General features: G+C 47.9%; 1 protein-coding gene and 1 non-coding gene across 3 annotated transcripts; both read left to right on the plus strand.

The window, feature by feature from the left end:
• The first annotated feature begins 1071 nt into the window (after positions 1-1071).
• LOC109752026 (uncharacterized) lies at positions 1072-3211 on the plus strand. 2 transcript variants are annotated; one of them, XR_012189104.1, is made up of 3 exons: positions 1074-1456; positions 1632-2695; positions 2848-3211. It is a non-coding gene; the product is annotated as an uncharacterized protein (transcript). The 2 variants fall into 2 exon arrangements; XR_005764625.3 differs by lacking the exon at positions 2848-3211 and having other exon boundaries at positions 1072-1456; positions 1632-2777.
• Positions 3212-3457: 246 nt separating this feature from the next.
• Positions 3458-4436, plus strand: LOC141020506 (NDR1/HIN1-like protein 10). Its single transcript, XM_073503938.1, has one exon. The coding sequence runs from the start codon at positions 3584-3586 to the stop codon at positions 4229-4231; it is 648 nt and encodes a 215-aa protein (XP_073360039.1). The 5' UTR covers positions 3458-3583; the 3' UTR covers positions 4232-4436.
• Positions 4437-16578: the final 12142 nt, after the last annotated feature.

Here is a 16578-nt window from a genome sequence, read left to right on the forward strand (position 1 = left end):
CGTAAAATACCAGCAAACAAAAAAGAATTAAATGGAAAACACAAAATTAATGAAAAAATAAAAATTAAAACCAAAACCCCCCAAACATTTAGTACCGGTTGGTGCTACCAACCGGTACTAATGGTCTACCAGCACCCGGGCCTGGCTCGTGCCACGTGGTGGCACTTTAGCGCCGGTTCGTGCCGAACCGGTACTAAAGGGGGGGCCTTTAGTCTCCACTCCATAGTGCCGGTTGCAGAACCGGCACTAAAGGTCCTTACGAACCGGTGATAAAGGCCTGTTCTGCACTAGTGGATCCATGATACATGTATTCATCCAAGATCCATGATCCATGGGTTGGGGGCATCAGAACACCAGGCAGGGGTATTAATCCAAGATCCATGGCTTTGGCTGCTCATCGACGCATGTATTCGGTTCTACAAGGCAGTTCCAACTTCCAATGTGTTGATCATTCACCACTCTCTGTCAGCACCCACTTTACAATATCCCATGAGTTCTCCCTAAATACAGTGAGCGGCGGTGTGAGAGGCAGTTTGACCACTTCGCCCGGATTATGGAACCTTGCGGCATGGAAACATGAGTTGTCGCTCCTCCGACGTCACCTCGTCATAACTCGCCCCGCAAAGATGGCCCTCGTGTTAGTGGTCTCACTTGGCATCCAGCGGACACGCTCCTCAGGCATTGTCGGCGCAAACCGTAATACATGCCTCGCAAAGGTTCATTCATATTGTGTTGCAACCATGCTCACATCTTGCGCATGTGGGTATCGTTCTCCTCCTTGGAGGCGTCGCTACGGTGTGTCGGTATCTCCCCCCTTCTTTATTGGACAGTTGTCTCCGAGCGAAAGCCTACGTCTTGGACCGGCGGTGGCGACATCTAGGCATGGTTCCTTTGTTGGGAGCATCATGTGTGGAGACATGGCTTGAAGGTTATGTGGTGCGGTTGTTCGGTGTGTGCTCAGCGGCGGCGCTGGGGTCTTCCTGGGTATTCCCTGGAATACCCAAGATTTAGGCAAAAAAAAAATCAATATACACATCTAATACTAGTCCAGCCCAAACAGAGGACAGTCACGCAGCGAACCAGACGTCCAGACGTGCGTCTGGCTGTACGCGCGGGCGAAGCGAGGAACCTATCGACAACGACCAGTTTCAGTCTCCCTTCCTCAGTTCCCCTCCCCCGATTCCTCCCAAACCTAGCACCTAGCGGCCGGCGCCGCGGCGGCGGCGGCGGATCCAGGTCCAGCCGGCCCTCTCCTTCCCTCCCCTCGGCGGATCCAGATCCAGTACTGCCACTCCGCCCCTTCCCTCCCCGAACTGTCTCCTACTCTCCTTCTCCTATGCCTCCGAGTGCAAGATCCGGCCAGCTTCCGGTGCTCTCTCGACGGCTCCACTGCTGACCGTCTCGGCGTGTCCTCCAGCAGACCAGCACTGCAGCACAGCTCCAGTGCTCCACCAAGGTATTTTTTGGCCTTTTGTCCTCTGTTTTTTAAAGAAATCTGAAGATTTGTTTGTAAACTGAAATTGAACTAAATGGACATTGGAGTTTGAAGAAGAAGGATGTTTATGTGATGGATTTGATGTCACAGTGCCACTGCCACTGATTTCTACTTTGTTTATGTGATTGTGATGTAGATGAAGAAGAAAGATGTTAGCTTGTTTGAATTGTGGGACAAATCTTCAAAGGCAAGGAAAATAAGTTCTGCATCACACCAAGTGCTTTTTCCGTTGAGGTTGAGAGCAACCTACAGCTAGCACTAGTGCATACCATGGCGCAGAGGCACAAGCGGCTCTATCCATAGAGACAATATTTCGATCATTTGAGTTTGTTTTCATGGCACACTTGATGCAAGAAATATTTGGATACACAGATGAGTTGTGTAGAGCTTTGCAAAAGCAAGACGAAGATATTGTTCATGTTATTGAGCTTGTTGCTGACACAAAGTATTACTTGGAGGCCTTGAGGACCGATGCTGGATGGGATGATTTTCTCACAAAGGTCACATCTTTTTGTACAAAGCATAAGATTAAAGTAGTTGATATGGAGGGTCCTTACTTTTCCGTTGGCCGGCCTAGAAGGGGTTTATGTAATGGTCCGACCAATTACCACCGCTTCAAGGTTGATATGTTTGTGGGTGTCATTGATAGGCAAATCAATGAGCTGAATGGCAGATTTGATGAGGTAAACACGGAGCTACTTTCTTGCATGGCAGCATTTTGTCGACTTCATCTATTTGCTGCCTATGACCAAGAGAAGTTAGTTTGGCTTGCTACAAAGTTTTATGCTTCTGATTTTACAAGGGATGAACTGGCAAGACTTCCATGGCAACTAAACATGTATGCTACTAATGTGCGTAGAGATGAAAGGTTCAAAACCCTGAAAAATCTGTGTCAACTTTTAGTTATGCTTGTTGAGACAAACAAGCATGAACAATATCATATTGTTTACGAGCTTCTTAAGTTGGTATTGATTCTGCCAGTAGCTACTGCTAGTGTTGAAAGGGTATTCTCTTCAATGAGCTATGTGAAGAATAAGCTATGGAACAAAATAGGTGATGATTATTTGAACAATTGTTTGGTTACATTCGGTGAGAGAATTTTTCAATCAAGTGAAGGATGAAGATGTCATCAATCTGTTCCAAAAAGGCGACCGCCGAGTTATATTGTAAGAAGTATATCATCACTTTATCAATCAAAAGGTACTTATGTATTCATGTCGTTATGGTCTGATACATTGAAATATTGCTATTGCCTTTATGTTAGTGTTGTTTTGTTCATATATTTGCTACTGTTGTGTTGTTTGGTCCATATGCCTCATTTAGAGCCAAAAAAAATTTGGATGAATACCCAGCCTTCATTTCCTGGCGCCGCCACTGTGTGTGCTGCTTGTCCGAGTAGAGGTTCGTGGGCACAATGTACGTCGATGCCGGTGACTCTCCAAGATGGTGGCTTTCTCTGGACCAGAGTCCCGCCACCCACTCGCTATGTCCCGTCGGCATTCGAGGGTGGTTGATGCGTCGGCAAGGGAAGTCCGGTTGAAGTTGTTGCTCTTCGGGGTGATTGGCCTTGGTAGAGACGCGGCTTCAATACTCTCGTTGTGTTTGTAATGTGTGCGGTGTCTTTTTTCGGATTAGCTCCGGTGTGATATTTGCACTGCACATATTGTTCGCAGCGAGAGGTAGCCTTTTCTAATTGTTCTCTGTCTTCTATGAAAATACGGTACTCCGTACGTCTTTGGCGTACTCTCTCAAAAAAAAAAAGTGAAAGAGCACACGTCCACTCGAGAAAAGAAAAAACAAGACAGCGCGCGCATGCACGAGCACGAACAGAAGACCCGGCCAACGCAAGCTCTGAAACCTCTCTTGTCTCCTGGTCTTGCATGCACGATCACACGTACACTCCTCTCCGACAAAAGTGGCGATCGGCGGGTGTGCCTCCGACCACTAGCTACTACCTGCATGTCTGTCTCGATCTGCGCTACACCAATCGCCATGAAACATCCTCTCATAGGTTTCTTCACCAGCTAGCTAGAATCACAAGACCTGATCGATCGAGTTGGCCGGCCACCGGAAGGAACCAACCGATCGATGGGCAAGACGAGCACCGTGTCGTCGTGGCTGTGCTGCCCGTGCCGGTGTCTCTTCTGCGGGCTGCTTAGCTGCATCTTCAGCGTCGTCGCCACCATCCTCGTCATCGCCGGCGTCGTCGTGCTCGCGCTCTATCTCCTCTTCCGACCGCACCTCATCCAAGCCACCATCGCGTCCGCCGACCTCGCCGACTTTACCCTCACCCCGAGCACCTGGATCCTCCGCTACAACCTCTCTGTCGCGCTCTCCGTGCGCAACCCTAACTCCCGGATCGCCATCCACTACCAGTCCGTCGTCGCCGAGGCCTACTACCAGGGCCAGAGCTTCGCCCGCGCCGACCACCCGGACTTCTACCAGGACACCGGCGAGACCACCGTCGTGCCGCTGGCCTTCGCGGGCGATCACCCGCTCGAGGGCGGGGTCGCCGCCGCGGGGTTCCGCAAGGAGGCCATCGACCACGCCTCCTTCTCAGTCGACATCAAGCTCAGCGCCAAGATGAAGCTCAAGGTGTGGGCCTTCAGGGTGCCGGGGCCAAAGCCCAAGGTTGACTGCCCTCTCATGCTCCACCGACGGAACGCCTCCGCCTCCGCACCCGCCGGCGACGGCCAGCCGGAGTTCCACCCCATCGAATGCCGCGTCTGGTTCTGATTGATTCAGGCGATTCAGATCGCCAATTGATTAAATGTTGTTAGTTAATTAAATCTCTAGTAGTTAGATCTGCATAGTCTACCACTCTCCCATGCATCTTGATTAATTAATCACCTTTGTTGACAATTAAGCATGTTTCCCTGATCGCTTAATCTGTAGTAAGTATAAATTTGGATCAGTTTCATAAAAATTGATCTCTTCGCCATGTCCTCGCTCATGTGTATATAGTTATATGCAGAGTATTAGTTAACTAATTGATAATTTGATCTGTTCCCTCCGAATTCACATGCATTTGTATTTGTATAAGTAAGATGTAAAGAAATATTACCTCTGTTTAGGTGTATAAGTCACCTTGCAAAAACCAAATAATCCTAAAATACTTAGATGCGGTGCATTAACTTTTATCTCGTTTCTTGTTTCTTGACATATCAACCAATAAAAGATGTGGGACGTGCATGCTTTCAATGGACGACCAAATACGACATGCAGTGGTTAGTTTATTGCATGCAATGCTATTAATTAGCAAATAACATTAAGTTCTCTTGTTTTTCCCTCCACCTTGATTGCGATGTGCAACCTAAGACGACTTACGCACCTAGATGGAGGGAGTACGTACTATTACAATACGTACGTAAATAGATATACTTGGTGCGATACAAGTGTATACACATTTTCTTTATACACGAAAAAGCATTCGCTGAATTATATACTGAATCTCATCTTTGCCTCGATGCTGAGAATTTTTTACGTGCTTGGATCAGTCTGTATTCTTGAAAACAGGAAGAGGGCATTTTGGAAGACAAACAATCGCTCGTGGTGCAAACTCTGGGGGTACTAGGGCCTGCATCCACCATGAACATTTCTTCTGCAATGCAAAAGAAAAATGATTTTAGTTAATAGTTTCAATTTGTTCTGAATTTAACAAGTAATCAGACAGCATATAACTCAGCAGGGTTTTGGAGCTCGTTGTTCAGGGGGACCAGTTCGCCTATTTAGAAAATATAAAATGCATTCTTCATGGCTGGGCCTATTCTCCAAATCCTCAAGGATCAAAAGTGGAACGCTAAGCAAGGGTGGGAGGTTGTCAGCTCTGCGTGTGCGCGAAGATACCTCACAATTCAGAACACATACAAGAAGAAAACAGTAACTTCAAACTAGAAAATGCTATTGAGTATACATATGAAATTTTTTATCAATAAAATTATATTTCAATTACCAAAAAATTATGGAAAATTTCATGCACATGGATAATGAGTATAAACTCGCCAATCTAATTTTGGCAACCCAATATGATCATTTTTTAGTTGTTAGTAAAAATCTGAAACTAGGGTATGAACTAAATTGTTGTGGTAGTACACAAGTTACGCATTTTTGCACAGAAATTCATTTTTGACTATTTCCTGCATGGAACATAAATGGTCATATATTTTACCTATTTTTAGGACTATAAGTTACCCATCCTCCTTGTTGATGATTTTTTTTGCTGGGTTTCAAAAGTTAGCTCTTAATCTAACAAACATATAGAGCTCGTTTAATTTGAAGTTTCATTACCTTATTACCAGAGAGATCGGTAAGCTTGCAAGGATTAATTATATCAGCAAAGTTGGTCAGTGCCTGTTAAACACTACTACTTCTTTTTTGGCGAGAAAACTTCCAATCTATTCATCATGTCATGGCAGTACAAAGAACGCAGAAAAAAAAAAAATACACCCATGTCCGTAGATCACCTAGCGTCGAATACAAGAACTGGAACGAGCCAAAGGCACGCCGTCATCATCATCCCTCCCTCACCGAAGCTGGTCCAAACTTGTTGTAGTAAACAATCAAGAAGTCGTCGTGCTAAGGCCCCACAGGACCAGTGCACCAGAACAGCAACAGCCGCCGATGAAGTGAAGTATAGATAAAAAGGATCCAATATGTAGACAAATGAACCAAGACAAACAAAGATTGCATCCAAGCTATAACACCCCTAGTTGTTAGCTACAGTAACCTCACCCTAATGATGCCATGCCATCAAAATACACTATGCCAAAATACCACATGTCCAAAAATCAAGTTTAAATTCAAATTTAAACTAAATTCAAGTAAATTATTTCTTTAACCAATAAAACTAAAATGTTCATAATATTGCAAATAATCACTGGATAATTTTCATGGTGAACCCAAGATTTAATAGAATATTTTAATTCCCTAAAATAATTAAAACAGGGGCCAAAATAATATTTTAATTGCTTTTAAATGATATAAAATCCAAACTACTTTAAATAAGTTCCAAACTTTTTGTGGCAGTGCTATATAATGCAATGCTAATTATGTAACAAGTGTCATATTTTACAAAATACATTTGGTGGTGCAACTTAACACAAAACAGAAATAAAAAAAAAGGAAAATGAAAGGCAATATGTGCATTGTGCACTTGGGCCGGCCACAGCCATAGTGCAGCCCAGCCCACACCGGCCGGCCTTTTCCCCTACCTTAGGGCTGTGGCAGCTGAGGCCATGGCGTGGTGCGCATCCATGCTCGATGCTAGCCACAACGCTGCTACAGGACCACCGAGGAGGATAAGAGCATCTCCGTAGACCCCCCTAGCAACCCTAGTTCCTCTTCTCCCTCTCCCCATGTTGCCCCCTTCCCCACAGCCGCGGCCGTCACCATGGATGCCATGCCCGCGAGCTCTCCGACCTCCCCGTGTCCTAGGACGGTATCCGCCCGCACCGCCGTCGCCTGCTACCTCATCTCCGACCATGAGCACGAGCTCGGGACCCCTACCTCTCCGGATCGGCCTCAAACCCCTTCTCTGCCCCGCCGGTCATCACCGTCGATCTGCTACTCCGGCGCCTCCCCCCGACCTCCTCGAGCGCGCCATGGGACCCGCTGTGAGCACCACGTCTTTTCCCCCTGTTTGCCGCATTGCTCCCTCGTCGGAGGTGCCCGCGCTCGCCGTTGCTCACCGCGCCCGGACCTCGTCCTGCGCGTGCTCACTACAGCCTCACCGGCCTGTACTACTACCCGCGCACACGCGCACCCGGGCCGTGCCTCGCTCGCTGTCGCCTGTGTCGAGCCACGTTGCTCCCGCCGCTCGGCACCCGTAGCCTCCCTCAGCCCGGGTCGCGCCCCCGCCGCCTCCGTTTGGCCGCCGCCATAGCCATCGCTCTGGCCACCCCCCATGCGCACCGCTTGCACCACCGCCCATGCCTCACTTCGCTCGTCCGCCTGGCACTCGCGGCTGACCAAATGGTCGCGGGAGTGAGTTCCTCCGTTGCTCGCCGGAGAGCACTGCCATCCCACGCGTTCAAAACGCTGGCCCGGGCCACCGCCATGTGGCACTGGTACGACGAGGTGCTATACAAACGGTTTTTAGCCCCTTTCCGCGACGGTATTTGGAACCGTCGCCTAGTGAGTGACTGCAATAGGGGGGTCCTTCCCACATAACCCAGAAACCGTCGGGGATAGGGAGCCTTGATGCATACAGTTGTCCCTATATAACCGTTTCCGATATCTCGAATATCCCAAACTCTTCATCCTTGCTACCCGTTTGTGCTCGCATTGCCATCGCAGTCGGAGTTTTGAGGTTTTACCTAGAACTAGGCACATTCCAGGCACGGGAGTTTTCCAGGCATGTACCAAACTGGCTGTACGTTTACGATGCCTGGCACATCACAAACAGTACATGATTGTAAACCGTGTACGATAGGTAGACAATCACACGCATTTAGTTTTCCCGCACCGTTTGTGATAGTGTCTGACATCACACACGTCTTGCAAACGGCAAGTATCACTACAAAAAAAGACACATCCGTGACATTTTGGGCCGAATGAATTTTTTTCTGTCATGCTTATGACACTTCTATGACGATAATTGTGACAAAACCCGGTATCATCATAGATGTGGTGGGCTAGTACTTCTATGAAAAAAATCATGATATAAAATGGGCTTTTCGTCCTGGGTGGGCCGGAGACGCAGCTGCATGACATTCTTTGGGCCGTCCTTGACGGAAAAAACCATGGTAGAAGCGAGGGCGAGGAAAATATCGGGGGAGTTCCCGGTTACGGTGGGTGGTCGGGGGCCGAGCGATGCACGTTTCTCTCGTATGTACACGCGTGTGTGCGAGGCGTTGCACTCTAACTGAACCCGAGCGAGGCGTTGGGCTCTAACTGAACCCGAGCGATTGCACTAGCTACGTTACTGAACCCGAGCGATCGATCCCTTGCTGTTAACTGAACCCGAGTGATTCCTTCGCTACTGCTGCTAACTAAAGCCGATCGAACCCTGCTGCCTCCTTCCCTTGATGAACAGTGTCTGTTGTTGGGGCGTTTGGATGAACAGTTCCTGGTGGGGGGTTGGATGAACAGGACCCCGTGGTAGTAGAGCCGTTGCCGCTGGATGAATAGGACCCCGATCGAGCCAGTTGGGGGTGGATGAATAGGACCCCGTGAAGGGCTGGATGAACAGGACGACCCCGTGGAGGGCTAATTGAACAGTAGCCGGTGGAGGGCTGGATGAACAGTAGCCCGTGGACGGGTGGTTGAATAGGACCCTGTGGAGAGGCTGGTTGAACAGTAGCCGGTGGAGGAGCGCGTAGTGTGGAAGCTGGATGAACAGGAGCCCGTGGATGAACAGTCGCAGGTGGAGGCTGGAGGAGGTCGACGGTGGATGAACAGTAGCCTGTGGAGGAAGTCGTCGGTGGAGATGAACAGTATCCCGTGGAGTCCCGTTTTGCGGTACGCGACACCCCTACCGATGAACATGACCCCCGTTTCGACCATAGCGCTCCAACACAAGTCTGTTTCCTCTGTTTTGCGATACGCCACACCCCTCCCGATCAACAGGACCCCGTTTTGACCAAGAGAAGTATGTTTCCTCCGTTTTGCGGTACGCCAGACCCCTCCCGATGAACAGGATCCCGTTTCGACCGTGGCCGGTCAAACACAAGGCCGTTTCCTCCGTTCTGCGGTACGCCAGGCCTCGTTTCCATCGGCTGTTCCGTCCAAGCCGGTTGGTTCCCGATGAACATGACGACGCATTCCGTTCCGACCCAGCCGGTTGGCTCCCCATGAACACGACGACGATGCAGTTTCTCCGTTCCGACCCAGCCATGTACACGAGCCCTGGCCGTACGTATGCGCGAGTAGGCGTTCGAGACCCTCCTGTATGTATGTACGTGGCCGTATTTACTTTCTTGCACCCTGGCTGTGCGTACGTGTACATGCTACGTGCGCGCCTCTACTACGACACGATCCCTTCCTTATTCGGCCACGGTTCATCGCTGCAGCCTGCAGACAGACCAATCGACCAGTATGTACGTACACGTTCGCGACCAGAATGACAACGCTACGTACGCTTCGACCAGGTGGGTCCCGATTGTCAGGCACTTCCTTGCATGCGAAGATGTAGCTGGTGGGTCCCAGCAGTCAAGGGGAAATGATTTTTCGCGAAATACGGTGGCCCGTCCGGTGGGTCCCCGCTGTCAGGTGGAGGAATCATTATTTTCCGCGTAATAAGGAGGCACTTCCTTGCTGCGGCCGTGGACCCAGCTGCCAGGCTCTCCACGTATAGTACTCTTCTGATGAAAGTCGTTCGTCAACCATGTTGACCACGCGGCGCCGAGAGCACCAGGGCGGTGGACGACGGCGAGGCCTAGGAAGGGGACGACGCGGAGCCGGGGAAGACGCGGCAGTGGAAGCCCACGCGGAGAGGAGTACGAGGGTTCACTGGTTCGGCTTTGGTGTGAGGCTGCCATCGCCGCAGGACCTGGCCAGCGTTGGGAGTAGTAGGGGGCGGTGAGGCCTCTACGGCATAACAGCCGGCCACGGGAGGCAGGAGCACGCGTCACGACCGGCGCTGCTTTGGGCGGCTGGAGCAAGAAGACCAGAGGTTGAAGAAGCACTACGGCCGTTGGATGGACATCGTATGGTCACTGGAGCTAGAATCATTCATATTGACTAAGTTCACAAAGCCCTCCGTCCCCGTCAACTTATTAGGCCCACAAGTCAGCCTCCCACTATGCTGGGTCCCAGCTAGCAGGGGGTATTCTTTTTTGTGCGTAATAAGGAGGCACTTCCTTGCGTGCGAAGATAGCTGGTGGGTCTGACCTGTCAGGTGGAGGAATCATTATTTTGCGCGTAATAAGGAGGCATTTCCTTGCATGCGGCCGTGGACCTAGCTGTCAGCCTCCCACATACTGTCCACTTCCGATGGATGTCGTACGTTGACCGCGTTGACCACGCCGCGCCGAGAGCACCACGGCGGTGCACGACGGCGAGGCCTAGGAAGGGAACGACACAGAGCCAGGGAAGACTCGACAGTTGTTTCCCACGCGGAGGGGAGTACGAGGGTTTACTGGTTCGTCTGCCATCGCCGGAGAATAACAACAGGTGTGGGTGAGTAGAGGGATGGCTAGGCCAGTGATGGGAGTACGATGGGGCGGTGAGGCCTGCGCGACAGCATAGCCGGCCGCGGGAGGAGGGAGCAGGCAGTCCCACTGGCGCTTGTTTGAGCGGCTGGAGCAGGAAGAGCAGAGATTGAACAAGCATGACGGCCGTTGGATGGACGTCCAACAGTCACTACTCTCGTGTGGTGACTAAGTTGACACGGCGTTGCATGTGCGTCAACCTTTTTTTTAGGAAAGCATACGTGTCAACCTGTAGTAGGCACACATGTCAGCCTCAAATCTGTGGAAAACAACATACAACCCATCTGCTATTATTTCTAATAATTTACAGCCCATTTGCTAATTCTTAAGAATTTTTTTGGAGCCCATCTTCCTTTTGTTAGCATTACACCCCATATTGTGGCCACGGTTAAAAATTATACGAAATTTTGCATATTTCGGTGTGGACAACTGTTTTCAATCCCGAAATATTGAGTCACATTCAAACTATTTTGAAATAATTTATATAAATATAAAATCCAAATAATTGTCCATGCATAAAAATCAATGGAATTTAAAATCTTGTAATGAAAAAAAATTGAAACTAATTCCCGGTTTGATGTGTTTTAAAAATGTACAACCAATTTCTGGGCAAACCTAGTGAAACTCTCCTTGTCTTGAAAGATTTGCAGCCCAGCGGGGCTGATAAAGCAAGTAGGCCTTGTTTGGGTATTTCTTAAAAAATAGAACTGGGCTAGCCATTTTCAGCAAGAAAAAAACACAACTGGGCTCATGATGTGGTAAACATAAATAAAACCCTGGCTAGACGGGCCACAGCCCCCGCACAGCCCCGTTGTTACCCTGATCCGTCGCTAAAACTAGTATAAATAACAACTGCTTGTTCCTCAAAAAAAGTAAATAACAACTGCGCGACCTGCTGGGTCCCTGGTGTCAGCCGCTCGTTTTGTAATTCTCTCGTTTATTGACTACGTTGACAATGGCGTGAGCCCCATATGTCCAACCATTAGGAGGAACCATTTTTTTGGGCATGTAATAATGAGGCACTTGCTTGCGTAATGCCATGACGCTGGTGGGTCCCTCCTGTCATCCTCTCCACGTACAGTCATCTCCTTGTTCCTCTCGGTTGTTCACGACGTTGACAACGCAAGAGGGCAGCGCACCGCGCACGGCGAGCGAACCAAGGCCAAGGACGATGGCGAGGCCTCAAACGGAACGAACAGGAGCCGTGGAAGATGCATCAGTCCAGTCGCAAGCGGAGGGGAGTACGAGGGTTGACTGGTTCGGGTGCGGGTGCGTGTTGGGGCCGACGTCCCCAGAGAATAACAGGACGTGTGGGGGAATAGAGGGAGGGACTGGCCAACGTTGGAGGGTACGGTAGGGCGGCGGAGGCGCAGCCAGCCATGGGAGGCGGGAGCAGGCGGAGCCGACGGGGTGGTTTGGTTTGGGCGGCTCGAGGAAGAAGACAAGAGATAGAAGATACACGACAGATGTTCGATGTCAATCCAACGGCTGGTAGGCAGGATCATTTGTTGACTAGCTAGTAAGTCGACACCACCTTGGATAGGCTATTTCCTCGTGGGTCCCAAATGTTAGAATCTAAATCTGTCACGGTCATGCAGCCTTTCCTATGAAAATTTACAGCCCATTTGGTGTGCTAGTTCAAAATAAGTTTGTGGGTGCTGGTGGGGGCTAATCACTTGGCTTCTGTAATGCACAGTGAGCTCAAGCAGCCGGCGAGAGTGATGTTATTTCCCTTGGTTGGGATTTGTTACAATATTTCACTCTAAATTAAACGAATGGCAAGCCATTTGCCTTGTTTCAAAGAAAATATGACAGTCACAACCGAGTTGAAAAGGGCAAGAACATCTAACTCCAGCTTACAAACTGTACAAAAGCACGAGGGTTAATTGTTCACAAGGTTTAGAAAAACCCAGGTTGAAAAGGGCAACAACATCTAACTCCAGCACTGTTTTCGGCAGTCACAGTCAAATGGATCGGTCAGGTCCATGGAATGAACATCCTGGGTCGTAAAATTTACTCGATTATGACCACAATATGTTGTAAATAGAAGCCCGACACGTTCAGAAGCTCTTTTGCTCACCTAAAACTCATTTTTTGCTCTTCGACATACCCATCCGTCAAAACCATGCTGCTGATAAACTTAAGCCTGATGGACAATAGTAACCTCGCATTCAGCAGGAAGAATGTGACAAATCTAGTGTTTGCATGGTTGGCTACATATCGTTCTAGCGTTATTGTCTTCAATCGAATGTCATGAGAAGTGAGAAAATCCCGGTGCTTACGAATCCACTGATTGGTTATAACTTTCTTACCCCGTCCTGTTGCCTAAATAGACATGAAGATTGAAAACAGTTAAGGTCTAAAAAAAGAGTGTGGAAAGAGCAACAGCTGAACGGTTAATTCTAGTACACTATATGCGTGCTTCCAATGTGTGTGAAGTTATCACCTTTATATACAACTTCTCCAGACATGGAAAGCATTGCAGCAAGCCAATAAACTTGTTCAGATCAAAACTATTCGTTTGGATATATAAGATCTTGACAGAATCCAGCACCATTGATAGGCTATCCACGGAGAAACTCTTCATTGAGCATATAACATAATATTAGTACAAAATGTGTACTCCGAGATGATATATAACTTATGCGCAGAAATTTAAAATGCAGCTTATGGTTACAAGTGTAGATGATAATATAAAGTACCTGAAGAACTGTGGAGCCAAACACCATATTGAAATGAGCACAGATATCATGTATTACACCCAAGGTCTATAGTTTAGGCGCAGAGAGGACATTTATTTGCAACGGTGAATAACTAGAATCAAGGATCAACCTTTGAAGTGAAGGGGCATCTTGGATGATGAGCTGCCTTCCGTCAAAAGAAATTCCAATTCTTACAAGGTTAGGCAACTTTATTTGGAGACAACCGATTCTAACTGTGAAAACAAGCACCAAGCACTCCAGGGCAGGGCAACTGGAGTGGATGATGCTGTGCAATGAGGCCTCCGATATACGAACCCGCACAAGTGAAAGTTTCTTGAGAAATGGGAGTCGAAGGTTTAGTACCAGATTGTCTGGTAGGTAGCACAGCGCAAAGGTGCCGGTGTGGAGAGAGGAGGAAAACCGCGAGATGGACATCGGTGCTGAGGGCACAGGTACATGGCGTTTGGTATCTGGTAGGTGATTTCCAGGGGAATAGTAGAACTCAAGTAGCTATAGTTTTGTGAATTCAGGGGATTTCAGCCAGGCGTCCACCATGCAGGGCATGGTATACTTGCTCAGGTAGCATGACGGGATGTAGAGGCTTTGAACGGAGCCCTGGTGGGAGGATATGATGGCTCTGGGGATTTCAAAATTATTGAAGAGATAGCTGGCGACAGTCGAGATTAAGGGGCACGATGCGCCACCGAGGGCGCCACCAAATTGAGAGGACTTGGGTGCGGCAGCAATCCTTGGTGGGGAGAAGCGAGATGATCTCCCCAAGGACAACGTTGATAACCCACAAGTATAGGGGATCAATTGTAGCCTCTTTTGATAAGTAAGAGTGTCGAACCCAACGAGGAGCTAAAGGTAGAACAAATATTCCCTCAAGTTCTATCGACCACCGATACAACTCTACGCATGCTTAACGTTCGCTTTACCTAGAACAAGTATGAAACTAGAAGTACTTTGTCGGTGTTGTTGGATAGGTTTGCAAGATAATAAAGAGCGCGCAAATAAAAACTAGGGGCTGTTTAGATAAAGACATAACTAAGTTAGTTTTTGTAGAGAGCTTGTTGTCACACAAGAAAGTTATTTGTCCCCAGGCAATCGATAACTAGACCGGTAATCATTATTGCAATTTTATTTGAGGGAGAGGCATAAGCTAACATACTTTCTCTTCTTGGATCATATGCACTTATGATTGGAACTCTAGAAAAGCATCCGCAACTACTAAAGATCATTAAGGTAAAACCCAACCATAGCATTAAAGCATCAAGTCCTCTTTATCCCATACGCAACAACCCCCTTACTCGGGTTTATGCTTCTGTCACTCAAGCAACCCACTATAAGCGAATCATGATGGTATTGCAACACCCTACAACAGGAATCCCTCACGCTTGCGCAACACGGAGAGCACCATAGGACAACACCAATAATAAAACATGCAACTCAAACCAATCACGATCATCAATTAACCCATAGGACAAAACGGATCTACTCAAACATCATAGGATAGCCATACATCATTGGGAAATAATATATAGCGTTGAGCACCATGTTTAAGTAGAGATTACAGCGGGTAAAAGAGGGGTTACACTGCTGCATAGAGGGGGGAAGAGTTGGTGATGAGGGCGGTGAAGTTGTTGGTGTAGATTGCGCTGATGATGATGGCCCCGACGGTGTTCCGGTGCCACCGGAAGAGAGGGGGAGAGAGCCCCCCTTCTTCTTCTTCTTCCTTGACCTTCTCCCTAGATGGGAGAAGGGCTTCCCCTCTGGTCCATGGCCTCCATGGCATGGGATGGGCGAGAGCCCCTCCGAGATTGGATCTGTCTCTCTGTCTCTCTCTGTTTCTGCGCTTCCTGATTCTGCCCTTTCACCGTTTCTTAAATTCCTGGAGATCCGTAACTCTGATTGGACTGAATTTTGGACATGATCTCTATCCGGATATTAGCTTTCTTGCGGCGAAAGAAGGGCACCAACCACCTTATGGGGTGGCCACGAGGGCCCAGGGCGCGCCTGACCCCCTCGGGCGCGCCCCCTGCCTCGTGGCCCACTCGGGCATCGTATCGCGTTGATTCTTCTTACCAAAAATCACATATATTCCAAAAAAAATCTCCGTCAGTTTTTATCCCGTTTGGAGTCCGTTTGATATGGATTTTCTGCGAAACAAAAAACATGCAACAAATAGGAACTGGCACTGGGCACTGGATCAATATGTTAGTCCCAAAAATAGTATAAAAAGTTGCCAAAAGTATATGAAAGTTGTATAATATTGGCATGGAACAATAAAAAATTATAGAACGGAGACGTATCAGCATCCCCAAGCTTAATTCCTACTCGTCCTCGAGTAGGTAAATGATAAAAAGATAATTTTTGATGTGGAATGCTACCTAGCATAATCTTGACCACATAATCTAATCATGGCATGAATATTAAGACACGAGTGATTCAAAGCAATAGTCTATCATTTGACATTAAGACAATAATACTTCAAGCATACTAATAAAGCAATCATGTCTTTTCAAAATAATATGGCCAAAGAATGTTATCCCTACAAAATCATATAGTCTGGCTATGCTCCATCTTCACCACACAAAATATTCAAATCATGCACAACCCCGATGACAAGCCAAGCAATTGTTTCATACTTTTGATGTTCTCAAACCTTTTCAACTTTCACGCAATACATGAGCGTGAGCCATGGATATAGCACTATAGGTGGAATAGAATATGATGGTGGAGGTTGTGTGGAGAAGACAAAAAGGAGAAAGTCTCACATCGACGCGGCTAATCAATGGGCTATGGAGATGCCCATCAATTGATGTCAATGCGAGGAGTAGGGATTGCCATGCAACGGATGCACTAAGAGCTATAAGTGTATGAAAGCTCAAACTGAAAACTAAGTGGGTGTGCATCCAACTTGCTTGCTCATGAAGACCTCGGGCATTTGAGGAAGCCCATCATTGGAATATACAAGCCAAGTTCTACAATGAAAATTCCCACTAGTATATGAAAGTGATAACTCAAGAGTCTCTCTATATGAAGAACATGGTGCTACCTGAAGCACAAGTGTGGTAAAAGGATAGTAACATTGCCCCTTCTTTGGCCTTTTTTTTATTTGGGCTTCTTTGGCCTCTTTTATTTTGATAACCTCACATGGGACAATGTTCTAATAATGATGATCATCACACTTTTATTTACTTACAACTCAATATTACAACTCGATGTCTAG

This window comes from Aegilops tauschii, chromosome 7 (genome assembly GCF_002575655.3).
Source record: "Aegilops tauschii subsp. strangulata cultivar AL8/78 chromosome 7, Aet v6.0, whole genome shotgun sequence".
NCBI lineage: Eukaryota > Viridiplantae > Streptophyta > Magnoliopsida > Poales > Poaceae > Aegilops > Aegilops tauschii.

Excerpts from the sequence above, each read along its gene's own strand:
- LOC141020506 (XM_073503938.1), top strand. The coding sequence starts at position 3,584 with ATGGGCAAGACGAGCACCGTGTCGTCGTGGCTGTGCTGCCCGTGCCGG.